The following is a 15,762-nucleotide window of genomic DNA, read 5'->3' as shown; positions in this document are numbered from 1 at the left end:
ATTAACCCTTACAAGCTAGATGACCGCTCTGATATGGTCACTCAAAGTGGTGGGCGCCAACAGCATACCACCCCGAGCAACAAAAATTGCTAATTTTCCGATTGAACAGAGCAACATACACAAAACAAACAAACAATCAAAAGCGCGCCTCAGAAGAGAAACATGGCACATAAATCTCACCACACCGCGCTAAATTCACGCTCAAATTGCTACAATGTCTTTTAAATTGTCATCCGGACGGCCGACCGCCCCGGCCGGACAGACAGCCCAAATTGGTCGTAAATCATGGGTTTGGATGGGTACGAAAAATTCCGTAGTCTTCTTCCGGAGACTCCTCCGAAATGTCCCCACACGTTTCAGAACAACAGAACACCGACTTTGGAGGCGATAAAACAGTTGTCTAGTGGCGGCCTTTTAGGTTAGGTATCAATTACCTAGAGATTCTGGCCGGACCTCCGTTCGTGCGTATATGGACCCCCATTCATGCATGTCGCCGATTGACCGTTTGACTCGTGCGGCCATAATTCACACTAGGGCCTGGTAAGTTCGATGGCCCGCCGCCGCCGCCGAGGAGTTTATCTAAGAAAGCAGCATCGACAATGTATGCTGCCACCGCTAGAAACCGTCAGCATCGCCGTCGCTTATGGTGGTTGTGGAGGAAGCCTCAATGAGCAACTGAAAAGGGTCATAAAAACGCGTTGGCAATTAAGAGGGGTATGATCATAAATCTTCATCTCGCGCGGGAGGAAAAAAAAGACCTCGCATATATGCGGTGTATGCAAACCAACCGAGTCGACGATTAATAATTGATCGAATAAGCGATATGGTTTAAAGTTAACAGCTGAGCGAACGCGGGGCAAGCGCAATGATACTCTGGGGGTCTCTAATTAAAAAGATGTTATTTTTATCTGGCCAGCATCAATTGGCTTTTGACTATGCAGGAAGAAATCTTGAAAAGTAGAGGGGAACCCACTGGAACTAGCATTTATGTTTCCGGATTGACTGCATGTCGAAAAGTTTCCTATTGCTTCTAAGGACTAAAGAAATGCACGCTATCCTCGGTATTCATGATAAATTTTGGAATAAATTTTCGTGGAAAAGTCAAGGGATCCGAAAAGTTCCTCTAATATTCAGAATATCACTATTATTATTTTGTAAGCATCAATGCATTGAAAATGATTTTTTTGAAAAACTTAAAAAAAATTGATTCAAAATGCATCAATCAAAAATATAATTTTCTATGTGACTTTTTGTTAACAAAAAGTGAATAACAAATAAGCTTTTTTTTAATTTTCGAACTTTTTTTTAAAGTTTAAAGAAAAAAGCACCTTTTGCGCTACAGTGTAGGACGGTATATCGCAAGGTCATTGAGAAAACCCATGTTTTATTAATTTAAAGTTCACGACAACCAGATGTCTGACCAATATTGTTTATAATAAAAATAAAATATTTAAAAATGTTCACAACTCTCTAGAAAATACAGTTTGCAAGAGTTTTTTTTCTTTTGTAAAGTTCTTAAAATTAAAATTTTCTAAAAAAACGCTTTTTACCAAAAAATCATAACATTGGTAACAGATTTTGCACCATCCTTAACTGTAACTGTAGTGGTATTTTCGGCAAAGTCTAATAATCTATAACTGTGTGTGTGTGTGTGTGTGTGGGTTTTTTTTTTTTTTTTTTTTACAAGGTCGGAATCTGCTACCAGACACCTGAGAATTCATTCCTCAGGTAGTGTGGGGTTGGGAAAACAAAAAAAGAGTTTTCCCGACCCACTAAACCAGTCCTTGAACGCCGTGCCCTTGTCCCCCCGGGACCACCTTTCGGTATAACTTCGGGGGGAGGCGTTGCATTTTCTGCACTAGTCTACTTACAGGATCCATGCCGGGTGCTAGAACCATTTCCTGTCCTACATACATATGAGTCCATGCGAGGGTTTAACCGCGCCCAAGAATCGCGTTGCTTTTGATCGGCTAGTCATATGCAGCCCTCTCCTTGGACCATCGAGACGTGTACCGATTTGGTAGAGCCAACCGTCATAACGTGCTCTCCTTCACAGCCACACTCGTGGGTTCTCGACTCCTGTGACCATCGAGACGTGTACCGATTTGGTAGAGCCGACCATCATAACGTGCTCTCCTTCACAGCCACACTCGTGGGTTTTCGACTAGGCTCCTAGTCGTTCCTCCTCTGATCGTCTCTCCATTTCCGCTGGAGAGCCGAAGTGATCTGCGTCACCGCTCCGACGACCGCATTCCACTTGGCGATGTCGCTGCACATTCTTCGCACCACATTATCCGGGCTGGTGTCCGCTCCGATAATGGCCAGCATTTCGCTTCGCGCTGCCTCGAAGCGAGGGCAGGCGAACACCACGTGCTCCGGTGTTTCCTCGCAATCGACGCAGTCCGGACAGAGAGGAGACTCTGCATGTCCAAACCTGTGCAGGTACTTCCTGAAGCAGCCATGGCCCGACAGGAACTGTGTGAGGTGGAAGGTGACCTCTCCATGCCTTCTGCTCACCCACGTGGATACGGACGGGATAAGCCGATGCGTCCATCTGCCTTTCTCCGTGGTGTCCCACTCACGTTGCCACCTTGCCAGCGATTCGGCTCTCGCAGCTTCCCGGATACCTCTCGTGCCTCTCCGGGTGTAGCGCACGGTGTCCTCCTCCAGTGTGATGCCGATGGGGATCATTCCGGCTATGACACCAACTGCTTCCGACGAAATGGTCCTGTACGCGCTTGCAACCCGCATGGCCATCAGTCTCTGCGTTCTGTCGAGCAGCGCTCGATTTCGCTTCGTCCCCAGCGCCGTCCACCATACCGGTCCGCCGTACCTAAGTATGGACGTCGCGACACTTGCCAAGAGGCGGCGCCTACTGCTCCTGGGTCCAGCGTTGTTCGGCATCATCCTCGACAGTGCCATGATCGCCTTAGCCGCCTTCTCGCAGGCGTAATCGACGTGGCTGTTGAAGTTCAGCCGGTCATCCACCATCACCCCGAGGTACTTGAGCGCTCTCTTCGAGTGCACGACGTGTTCTCCAACGTGAATTTGGGCCTGCTGCACCTTCTTGTGGTTACTAACCAGCACCATCTCCGTCTTGTGGTGAGCGATCCGCAGCTTCACCTCGAGCATCCAGTTCTCGATCATTGCGATTGCCTCCATAGCCAGCACTTCGACCTCCTCGACATTTTCGCCGGTTACCGTCAGCACTATGTCGTCTGCAAAGCCCACAATCTCTACGCCGTTGGGTAGTCCCAGTGTCAACACTCCGTCATACATTCCATTCCACAGTGCTGAACCCAGAATGGATCCCTGTGGAACTCCCGCGGTAACAACAACGGTTTTTGTCCATCGGCAGTGTCGTAGACCAGCACGCGGTTCTCGAAGTAGCTCTTCAAGATCATGCACAAATAGTCAGGCACCTTCATTTTGTGCAGCGCTGCTGCTATGGCCGCCCAGCTCGCACTGTTGAACGCGTTCTTGACGTCAATCGTGACTATTGCGCAGCAACGGTTCGGTGTGTGTGTGTGTGTGTGTGTGTGTGTGTGTGTGTGTGTGTGTGTGTGTGTGTGTGTGTGTGTGCAACCAACCAAACGGGACCACGCGGTCGCTTCTTACAAATTGAGTTGTTTCCATGTATTTTTAGATCTACATTCTATACATGCAAATAACTCGCATAGGCATTTGGAAGGTGTTAGCTCTGCCGAGCTTCGGTGACCCATTTCTACGCTTGCTAGCCGAGCGCGAGGTACTTCAGCTTTATCGACAAGCCCCGCCCTGAAGAACGTTTGGACCAATCGGATTCAAACGTTATTTAGAACTTCCGAACCCTTGTCAAATGGACAAGGACCCAGCGCGTATATAGTTGATAGTAACAGTATTTCTAATTCCAGTCATAGCTCATCAAGTCGCGAAGGCATAGTGGTTAGCATTTTTTCTTACCAATCCAAATGACGGGGGATCGAACCCCGACTCGAGCGACTTTGATTTTTCGTTCATGTTCAGAGTTTTAAGATTTATATTTTCTATACTTTCTCTTTGAGAGCAGATGGGAATCGAACCCAGGACCATTCGCTTACAAAGCGAACACCGTGACCAGTTAGCCACGGCCGCTCCAAAGTCTAATAATCTATAACTTGGCCGAAAATATCACATCGACCACAAAATCCCTTCTTAAGATAATGTTTTTTCAATATTTACATGCCGTTTTGTTTGACCATTCGTCAAAATTGTAAAGAGCCTTGTATAAAAAAAATAATTTTATAAAGAGGCTTCTTTTGATAAAACAAAAATTCTTATTTTTTTGCAGGCAACGAAGTTGACTTTATAGCTGTCGGCCACCATTGCTAGTACCAACCACTAGTGTCTTCCTTTTTTATCTACAAGGACTTCGCCGCTCTGGGCTCCTAAGTGTATGAAAGTATGGCACGGAGCGACGGCGCCAAATACCCATATTTACACAAAGAATTTTAAAGCGCCCGCCGCGGAATTCGAACCAGCGACCTCTGAATTGTGAGTCCAGTGCGCGGTCCGATTGATCCACACGAGCGGGGCATCTAAAGAATTACTCATTTACCTGTCAGGGCTTGATGTTAAGAATCATCATCGGCAGTCTTTGTTCCAAGGGTAATGACACCGTTTACGACATGAAGTTGTTGTTTTACGAGGTTTTTACTATGATTTCAACTTTCTAGATTTTCAACATTCATTTTATTGAGAGACCTTCAGCATTAAAAAAAAGTTGAACATTAGATTTTGGTGTGTCGCAAAGAACGCGTTAGAAAACATAATTGAAGTCATTTACTATCAAAAATTAGCAGAAAAAATGCAAAATTCTGCAACAAATTGCACTACAAAGTGAAAAGTCCTATGATAAATCGTTCCAAAACATATTCGAAAAGTTGAACTTTTCAGCACTCAGTACCGTAAACCGGGGTGACTTAGATAAGATTTCAATTTGTTTTTGGAATATTTTCCAACAGGTAAGGTTTTTCTCAAGATTATTATTTTTAAAACATGTACTGGGGTAGGCCACACAAATTCCATGCACTATTTGGAAAAAAAAAGTTTTTTTAATAGTGTTTAGAAAAAGGTAACGTTAAAAATGCTTAGTTTTAATTCCGGGGTAACTTTGATAATAATAGTTTTTCTTGATAAAATTATATTTAAGATGTTCAAACTTTTTTTGTACGTTAAATGTACCATCACATAAGTAGCTGATGTAGTTTTAAAATTAATGTTTTTGTTTAGTTAACTAAGTTTAAAAGCTTTTTAATAAAATACATTTAAATTTTAGGAAAAATTGTTCAAAAGACGGAATTTTGCCTGAATAATTTTTAAACTCGTTTTGTGTATAAAATTATCGATTTATATTGCATTTTATACTGAATTCGAAGCACGAATCACAAGTTTTCACATTTTACATGAAATTTGTTGTTGAAATCGCCTATAAGTTTGGAGATTTTTTAATTGTGTTTCAAAAACACATATATTTAATATTTATAAACATATGTAACCTTCTACTAGTGGAAAATTGTCGAATGAATCCGAAAATGCATTCCGTTTAACGATTCAAAATCATGTTCATTGAGAAAACCATGACACTTTGAAAAGTTTAAAATAATGACTTTCATCAACATTTTCTTAACTATAGTTAACTAACATTTTAAACTTTTCAAAATGTTATGAAAAGTTCTTCTCTACCACGATCAGTATGATTCTAAACCATTCCGTACGTATTTTAATTATACTCTTCATTTTGCGGAAAAATCTAGAACCTATTAAAGTCACCCCGTTTTACGGTACTCAAAAAGCCATTTTGCACTCCACCGCACAGTAAATAAAAAAACATAAAAATGTGTATTTTCACCACATTTCTGGTATAATGTCACTTTTTCAGTCTAAATTGAGGTAAAATTACAGCATGAAAGAGGTAATATTCATCCTTCCAAAATTACGTCTCCCAAATTTACACATTTTTTTACTGTTTGAACTACCCTTTTTTGATGTGCTTTTGCACCAAAATACAAATGGAAGAAATAAACCCCAAAAAAAAATTTGTTAATTCTAAAAGTGATGACAATCTGGCACCATCGTTCAACGATCTATCCCCAAAATGTCCCTTTGCAAATCTGACGTTTAGCATCACCCAAAACTCAGTTTTTGGCAGGATATCGAAGTCGTCGTGCTATCTTGTCGCACTCGCCATTTCGACGTTCCGAGAAAAACGCGTTTAAATGTTTGACCTTGAATAAACAAAAACAAAAGCACGCAATGTAAACAATAACAAACACGTTTTGTTTGGCTGACCATTATGTGCCATTGTCCCGAAGTTTGGTTGAAGTTGGATGCTGGAGTCGCGAGTTATAATTACAAATGTTTGCGGTAGTCTAACTTGTACGTGCGTCAAACGCGTTCTGTGTCGCACTCACATCAATTTTCAGGGAATGACAAGATAGCATGACAAGATTGAAACTTCTTTCATATGAAAAGAGACAAAAACGCACGGAGATTTTTTTCGGATTTCGTTGAATATCTCAGGATTGCAATCGAATTTTGGGGATCTGTGAAGGTCAAAAGGTACGGCATTGTAAGCTGCACAAAATGGCGTTCTTAACTCAATTTGGTTCAAAATGCCCGTACGACAAGTTAGCACGACGGCGACGATATGACAATCACGCGTTACTTGTTGAAAATGTTTCCAGTACCCCAAATTTGGCACGTTCAGCCATGTTCATATTTTGACTTAAACCTTACAGGCGCTAGCGCGTGCTTAATGCGTAAGAAACCCGACTTCATAACGCAAAAAGTCCATTCCGGGTGAGTTACCTGGCCGAGATGAGCTAACCAAGCACCTGGCCAATGACGTTGCCACGTGCCGAGATTCCTGACCCGTAACATAAATATCATATAGTTGAATACGAATGCCTTGAACTCAACCGGCAGCACTGCTGCCGGCGAAGAAATGCTCCAGGAATGTTTGGGGAAAAGATCGTACTAATGGCTCTAAGCAACGCGCGGTAGTAGACCAGGTTGTTTACTGGGTTTACGTCAGGGAGGGAAAGAGCTAGAGAGTAGTATTTTGGGTTCATTAGAATTAGCTGGAAAGATGGCGCGAGAAAAATTTCAACCATTTTTATTGGCTCAGTTTAAGGTATATTACATACACAAATTTTGGTAGGCAACAGTTGCTTCAGCGGTTCTACTTTGAGTAAGAAGTCCAGAAGGAAGCAGTCCATAAGGAAGCGGAAAAATCCTGTGACACTGGCTATAGGTCATCGCTGAATGTTAGGGTAGTTTGGTTTGGGTGTACAAAATCAAACTAAATAGTTCTGAGAGTTTTAAGAAGCGTTTGAGAACCACTGCCTTCAACTAGCAACAAAAGCCGCCAAGTCGCTGTCAGATCATCACGAGAGTTTCTTAGATCTACACACTGCCCTAATAGCTCGTCATGTTTAGTCTGACTCAGCGCACGGGAGAAAGCAGATCCGAGAGTTTAAAAAAAACTTGTGCATATTAACGTATTTACACGATTTACGCTACCGTGTACTGTCTGTAGCTAAATTTTGCCTGACGGCCGCCCTGTGCTAAATTCGGCCGATATGTTGATCTTTTTTCCCCTCTTTTTCCCAACGTCGGAGTTTATTTTTTCGCATATCGCGTTCCGTCCAAATACACCCGGGTTTTTCGCGTATACGCACCACGGATTTTTTTTCTTGCTTAATTGGCGCGAAAACGGCCCTGGCGGCGCGCGCTCGCGGAAAAAGTAGCGATGTTTGGCTTTGCGAAAATCGCGCTGGTTGACCTTCAAGGCCGATGAGCTGGCATCTGGCGGCCAACGTTTGGACGGATTATTGTTCCGTGATGCGGTGAAGTGTGTGAGCGCTATCAACTTGAAAAATGGCCCCGAAAATTACCAAATCCACCGAAGAAATTTATCGCCTTCTAGAATTATTAGCTGGAACCATCGAAGAGTGATTACTCCAGATCTTGGAACATGCTACCCTGCGAGAAAAAAGGTTCGCAAAACGTTCTCCCTGATCTTTCAATGAGTAAAAATTGCCTACAAGCTCAATATCTTGTAACGACACCTTCGCAACTTTTTTTCCGTGCGTTTAACATGTTGCTCTAACCACTCCCTGAACCAGACGGATCGTCTCTAAATCAAATAGCAACACGCTTTTCCCCACCCCCAAATAGCGCGTTGTGAACCATTTATCAAAGCCGTGTTTTGAAACATTTGCGTTCATGTTGTCCGCGGCAGTATATTGTGAATGTTGAATTGTCTTCTCAAAACATGCCGCGTGACAAAAATTCTTTAAACTCGTTAAAATAACCCCCCCCCGGTTCTATTTTGAAAAGGACGCCGCCACTCACGCAAATGTCATTTCTGGTTCAAGAATATATTCGGTTATGTAACATTATACAAAATTGCTTTCCTGAATCATCCAAAATTCGTCGAGGTTGTGCTCTGAAGCCGCACGAAGGTGCTAGACGACTCGATCGAACGCTTTATTTAAGATAAGCCTGGCAAAGCTAAAAAAATCGGGAAATCATGAATAATAATATTTAAAAAAAACATAACTAGTAAATGATCACTCACGTGTGGAAAACTTGTTCTGACCAAACAAAATAAACAACAAATGGTAACATGAATCAAAGCTTTGCAGCTACACTCTTGACTGACACCATTTGTATGATGTGTGGCAATAATGCACAGCTTTGCAAAAAGCGACCTGGGTCGACAGAGCACAACCCCAACGAAGTGACAAGTGGTTATTTTTTTTCTTGTGTGTGGTCTTGAAAACACAAAACCAAAAGGATTTGACGTAGATTCGACAAACGGCACTTGATCTGGGTATAAAAATAGGAAAGGGGTGTTCCATGCCAAAAATGGAATCGGAAAAATTTTGCATGTCAAATGGTTCAAGGTTAACGCAAATTTAACCACGAGGATTTGTTTGAGCTATGACGATTCCGAGCACCACCATAATTTAACATTCTATTTCCCAAACCTTTCCTGTCTTCCATGTTTTGATTTATTAGTATTGTTAAGTAATTATTTCAGGTCACATGTTCTACCACATATCATGTTTCTTTATTACTTTTTCAATCACAATTTTAATCAAAATTTCTAATTATTCAAGCATTATTGTAAGATGACAAAAATATTGCAAAAAATCCATACAGATAAAAAAAATTACAATCCAAGAAAAAAAAAAGAAAAAATCAACAGTCATGCCTCAGTTTAGCACCGCATATGGGGGATGCAAAACCGAGGCGTACATAACTGAAGCACAGAGCTTTTGGGATCAAAAAGTTATAGTGTTTTGGAATTGGAATAATGGCAGCTATCCATTGTAATTATAGTTACATGAAAATTTTAACAAAAATACGTATTTTTCCTGTATTTTGAAAATGCAATTTTGACTAAAAAAAAACCCCTGAAAATATTTGTTATTGCAATTCGCGTATCAAATGATCGATATTTTCATACATTTCAAATGTCATACCATTTTTCTGAAAATAGGGGAAATATACCCATTTTAATCACACTAAGCCATTCGACCAATTCTCATCACTTTTGTCGTTTCTGCTATTAAATCAACATTTTCAGATGTTTCAGCAATGGAGAGTTGCTTGCTCACTTTTATTTGAGCTATTTATTACTTTGGAACAGTCAACAACACTTTATATAAGCTGTAATTCATGATCAAAGTGCTGATAGGCTGATAATAGAAATAGGCTGAGAAAGGGTATAGTTCCCCTACTGAAAATTTTCACAAATCTACTTATTTTCAGAAATATACTCAAAATTTTCAGTTTTTTTTGCAATATTGGTATCAAATGATTGGGATTTTTCATACATCTCAAGTGTAATAACACAATTTTTTGAAAATACTCAGCTATTTCAAAAAACGACGTATTTTCGAAAAAATACTCAAAATTTAAGTTTTTTTGCAATAATCGGAATTTTTCATACATTTCGAATGTAATAACAACTTTTTTCAAAAACACTCAAAAATTTCACATAACTACGGATTGAAACGTTGTTCTCGACTGTATTACACAATTAGGTTGTTTTTCGGCTCAGCAGTCAGAGTCTGACTGTTGAGCCGAAAAACAACCTAATAACTACGTATTTTCGAAAAAAAAAACACTCAAAATTTCAGTTGGGTAACGAATGATCGGAATTTTTTCAAACATTTCGAATATTATAAATTTTGAAACTTATAAATTTTGAGTATTTTATAGACAATACGTAATTTTGTGAAAATTTTGAGTATTTAAAAAAATGTTCTAGCATTCGAAATTTATTAAAATATCTCGATCATTTGATACCCATATTGTGAGAATCTGAAATTTTGCACATTTTTTTAAATACGTAGTTTTGGGATTTTTTTTAATATTTTCAAAAAAATGCGCTACGACTTTCAAAATAAATAAAAAATCGCGATCGTTCGATATCAATATTTTAAAAATGTGAAATTTTGAGTGCTTTTTTTGAAAATATGATATTTTGAGTGCTTTTTTTTAGAAAATGTGTAGTTTTTTTTGAAAATTTTGAGCGTTTTTACAAAAAATATATTATTTTCGAAATGTATGAAAATTTGAAGTATTTTTTTTTCGAAAATGCGTAGTTTTGAGATTAGTTTTAGTATTTTCAAAAAAGTGTTGTTATTACATTCGAAATGTATAAAAAATCCGATCATTTGGTACCCATATTTAAATATTTTTTCAAAAATACGCAGTTTTGTGAAAAATTGGAGTATTTTCAAAAAATGTGTTATTATAACCCCGAACGCTAATCCCGAACGCTTGATACCCATATTGTAAAAAACTAAATTTTTGGTTTTTTTTCCAAATTTACGTAGTTTCCTGATTTTTTTTTTCGAATTTTCAAAAAAAAATATAACATTTGAAACATATGAAAAATTTTGATAATTTGATACACCCATATTGCAATTACAATAATGTTGATTTTTTTTTTCGAGAAACATTCCATTTTCAAAATACAAAAAAATACATATTTTTGTGAAAATTTTCATGCAATTATATGTGCAATGGATACCTGACATCATCCCAATTCCAAAACACTATAATTGTTTTATGTTAGTATGATTTTTCATACGATTTTAGCCAATGTCTCACATAAGCCAAAACACCATAAGCCCTGTGCTTCAGTTAAGCACTAGGCCGTGCTTAACCGAGGCAGTGCAAATCTGAGGCTTGCAAAACCGGGGCATGACTGTAACAAATTTCAAATTGAAAAAAAATTAAAAAGGAAATTTCAAAGCTCTGCAATTTAAGGAAGTTTTTTTACCCTTTTTATTTAGGCCGTTGCAGGGACGCAAAAAAACATTTTTTCAAAAATCTTCAAAATTTTAATGAAATTGGAAATCAAATCAACTTAAACAACCTAACGCATATTTAGCATGTTTGGGCTGGATTAAAAGTATTTTGAATTTTTATGAAATTCCAATGTAAAGCAAAGAAAAAACTTTTTTTTCTGCAAAAAAAAAAATAAATTTTCGTCAATACTTAGGTATTTTGGAAACTAATGATTGCAAAACAGCTGGGCAGGTGTGAAATGCATTTTTAAACACTTTGTTCATTCAAATGTTGAAACCATGGCTCGAAACACCCTCCCCACGGCTTTGGTCAGAGTCGAGGGAGAAAAACTGAATTGAAAAAAGCATAATCAACAAGCCTAACAAGATTGTTGTGAATTTAATCCAAAAATCAAAACAAAATGATATCATTTCAGCAATTTCAACTAACCATCTTTTAAAAAGGTCTTACAAAAGCTGTGAAGATTAAAAACTTCAAAAAAAAAAATACTAATTGCTGAGAGAATTGCTAAATATTTCAAACGAACATATTATTTTTTTGTTTCTGAAATGGAATTCCTCAACGCCACTTTCCCATCTTCGCTGTACGGCTTCCGCTTGATCTGGCAATGTTTTGACGTCGAGCATCTTCGTTTTTTTTCCAATTTATTCTTGGAAGCTAGAGTGCCTCAAGTGTGATACAGTCTACGGCTTCCCAAGATTTCATGTAAATGTTATTCCACCACCGTCAGCTCAAATTTCAATGTCATCAATTTGCTGATTTTTCCGGTTTTCCACTTTTCTTTCCGCCTTTTTTTCCAGACTCTGCAGCACATCACGCGAGAGATTTTCCCGGCAGTTCAGTTTGCTCCAGCCGCTTGATGCATTGACACGTGGTGCGTCGTGCGTGAGTCCGCGTGGTCTCGTCCCACTCGATCCCCCTTCATCCCACAAGGATCACCCACGTGCCACAGGTGGAATCTCTGCCGCGGGTGCGCGGGCCCGCATCATCCCTCGTACGAGCTTCGACTTTGAGGACCCTGGCGGTGGTGACCTCCGTGGAGGTGGTGGCCAGGGTGGTGGTGGTGGTGAATCGGCAGAAGCATCAGGTCGAACCGCAGCGGAATCCACGTGGTGGTGGCCGGCCCGAATCATGACGACCCGGTGGTCCTCGCCCAAGTGTAGGATCTACAGTGGGATCGTGGTCGCGGTGCTGATCATCCTGACGCTGATCGTAACGCTGATGCACCAGAGCAGCGTGAATCGGCAGCCACAGCCCCACTTGGGGACGTTGGTCGGGGTGGTGCACGGTGGGGATCAGAATAGTGAGCGGGATGCGGGTGGTGCAGTGACGGGAAGTGACAGTGACGGGGGAAGGACAAGTGGGACAAGTACGCCGGGGAAGGGTGGCGGCGGCGGAGAAGGTTCGATCGTGGACGGAGAAGTAGTGGATAGCAACCGGATATCAGGTGAGAATGTTTATTTTTTATTATTTCCTTTTTATTATTTTAAACATTACAATTACTTTGATATTTTAGCTTTTACCACCGATAGATAAACAAAACCTCAAACTCCTGTTGATCAAAAATCAAATCCAAATTATTCATCGAAACCAAACTAAATAAAATATGAATGAAACATTTGTTTAAAGTACATTTCCAGGAAATGTTTTTAAAGGTCTCATGGATTATTTTATCTTTTCTGTTTGAGTATTCTCTCGAAAATATCTAGATCAATCAATCATCGCTTGATTTTTTTGGGCATATTAAACTATGTTTTATCCCATTTCTCTGTCTATTATCATATTTACATAAATTTTCCATTTTTTCGAATGAAAACTTAATAAAGACATGAAATATAATGTTCTTCCCAAATCCCTGTACAACAATTGTCAAACATCCCTCCTTCGTTAATGGTGCCACCTTCCGACACCCAGTAGGTGGCACCAGCCCCCCCTTCCCAACCCAATCGTCGATAATCGCCAATCATTCAAACTATTTCATGACTCCTCCTAGTGTTTAAACTCCTTTAGCTGTGCGTCCATTCCGCCAGCCGATCGCCCCCGGGAGATTGATGCGTGATATTTTGCGTTAAGTGCTAGTAGAACGCCACCACCATCGCCTTAACGAGATGCTTAACCCTTTACTGTTTTATTGGTTCTTAGGCGTGATCTAGTTGTTATACAATTTGAGATTTTTTGTGACTTTCTTCTTGGTTAATTTTTTTTAATTATTCTTTGTTTAACATCGCTTTTTTGTTTGCAACTGTTAGCAAAATGAAATAGTTTGTAGAATAAGGGTAAGTGAAGTGAGGGTTAACTGTTCTTTAACCCTTTACTGCCCTATTTTTTCTATTTTTTCCCCCTGCTCAGGACATTTTTTGTAACTTTTGCTCTACAAATAACATTACTTCTCTTATGTTATGGGTTTCCTGCTCCATTTTTAGTATTTAAATTTGAATTTATCTTGTTAAGTTTATGTAATTTTTTGGTAATATTTGGCCTACTCTACCACCTCCTATCATTGACATTTTGCCTATCTATTTTTTCATGTTTTTGTAGCCACTTTTTTGTATTGAATTTTTGGCCCTTTTGAAATGTTTATTTATTTATTTATTTATTTATGAAGCAACGTCTTTACAGACTGAATTTAAATTAAACGCCTAATCCTATGCTTAAAATTAAGCTTTGTCATTCCATGAAAATATTTGTCGGATACAACATTGAAACATTTACAACATTCATAAAATGGATTGTAGAAGCTTCTCCAGCCATCGTTTGGGAGACGAATAAATTCAGCCTTTCTTCGTAGTGAAGCAACCCTGCCGGATGTTCAATTGGAAGCCGGCCAAGAATAATCCTAGTGGCAGTTTTCAGGACTCTTTCATACAGGTTAGTTACAGGTCTTGATTCAGAAAAGTTGAACATATATTTTTCGAAAAGATCGAAAAAAATACATTGAAAATCGGACCATTAGTTGCTGAGATATCAACATAAGAAAATGGTGGGTTTTTTTTTGGGTAAGACTTAGAAAACTTCAATTTTCCTGTTTCTTTTTGTTTAAGCCGCTGTATCTCAGCAACCAGAAGTCCAATCTTCAATGTCTCTTAGACAATTTTACATAAAATTTTCTGTACTTTTAAAAAAATCGGAAATGGTTACTCATGGTCACTATTTTTAAAAAATTAAAAAAAAATGCAAATATTTCGCTCAAATCAAATTTTTAGTGGCTATATTTAAAAAAAAACGTTACTTAATCCACCCTTAGGTGGTTGGCGCCTTCCTCACATTTAAGGGTGCTATCCAAAATGCAAAAAGTGCGTAAATAACACTTAAGTGCTTATAACTTTTGATAGGGTTGTCAGATCTTCAATGTTTCGGACGCGTTGGAAAGCTCTGTTGAATACCTATCCAACAATAGGTTGCATGAGAGATTCGGACAACGTTTTCATCAAAATATCTGAGATCCGGCCTCCAAAAAGCGTAAAAATAACACTTAAGTGCTTATAACTTTTGATAGATTTGTCAGATCTGCAATGTCTTGGACGCGTTAGAAAGGTCTTTAAAATACCTTTCTGAAAATGTATAGCATGACGGGTTTTCTTACAAAAACCACCCTTTTACAATCTTCCGGACTTTTGTTAAAATCGTTTTTTTGCATAACTTTTGAAGTTCTAAACTAAACTGCATAATTTTTAATAGCGACTTATGGGACCCCAAGACGGATCGAATGACGCCAAAACGGACAAAATCGGTTCAGCCAATGTCGAGATAATCGAGTGACAATTTTTTGATCAACATCCCACCACACACACAGACATTTGCTCAGAATTTGATTCTGAGTCGATAGGTATACATGAAGGTGGGTCTAGGAGGTCTAATTGGGAAGTTTATTTTTCGAGTGATTTTTTAGCCTTTCCTCAGTAACGTGAGGAAGGCAAAACGGAGCCCTGTAAAGTAATTTTTGATTGCAAATTCAATTTTACATAAAAAAATCATGTGAAATTTTATTTTGTATTTTTATAATTTAGATTGTTTTTTTCAAAAATCAGTGTTTGTTTTTCAAAAAATCAGCGGCAGATTTTTTGACCATGCTTCTCTATGGCTCATAACTTGCGGATTTTTGTTCCCTAAGGCATATAAAAAATCTCGAAAAATACGGTTTTTGGGAAATTGAGTTTAAAAAAGTATTATATTGAGTTAAAAAAAGTTTAAAAAAAATCGGCAATTTTTTTCGGTGTACCTGTTTTTTTCTCAATAATCCTTAACAATACCTACAATTTTCGATTTGGTGTCGATCAGAAAATTCTCTCAAAAGTTCCACCTTTTGAATATTTACGTACCATTTTTGTATGGACAGCTGCCAAAATTGTATGGAGACTTGTATGGGTGAACCAATAACACAAAATAGCTTCTTTGGTCATAGGAAAGTCC

At 39.0% G+C, this 15,762-nt stretch overlaps 1 protein-coding gene across 4 annotated transcripts in view; it reads left to right on the top strand.

Moving 5' to 3' along the window:
* Positions 1-15,762, top strand: part of LOC6043247 (A disintegrin and metalloproteinase with thrombospondin motifs 9) — a 355,560-nt gene that overhangs the window by 104,418 nt on the left and 235,380 nt on the right. For all 4 annotated transcript variants that reach the window (XM_038259917.1, XM_038259918.1, XM_038259916.1 and 1 more), the window contains one exon: positions 12,153-12,799. In XM_038259917.1, coding sequence (XP_038115845.1) covers positions 12,484-12,799 — 316 coding nt within the window. In that variant the 5' untranslated portion in view covers positions 12,153-12,483. The remainder of the gene's footprint in view (positions 1-12,152; positions 12,800-15,762) is intronic.

This window comes from Culex quinquefasciatus, chromosome 3 (genome assembly GCF_015732765.1).
Source record: "Culex quinquefasciatus strain JHB chromosome 3, VPISU_Cqui_1.0_pri_paternal, whole genome shotgun sequence".
Taxonomy (NCBI): Eukaryota; Metazoa; Arthropoda; class Insecta; order Diptera; family Culicidae; genus Culex; species Culex quinquefasciatus.
Note: the sequence above shows the minus strand (reverse complement) of the source record. Positions and strands in the feature narration are given on the sequence as shown.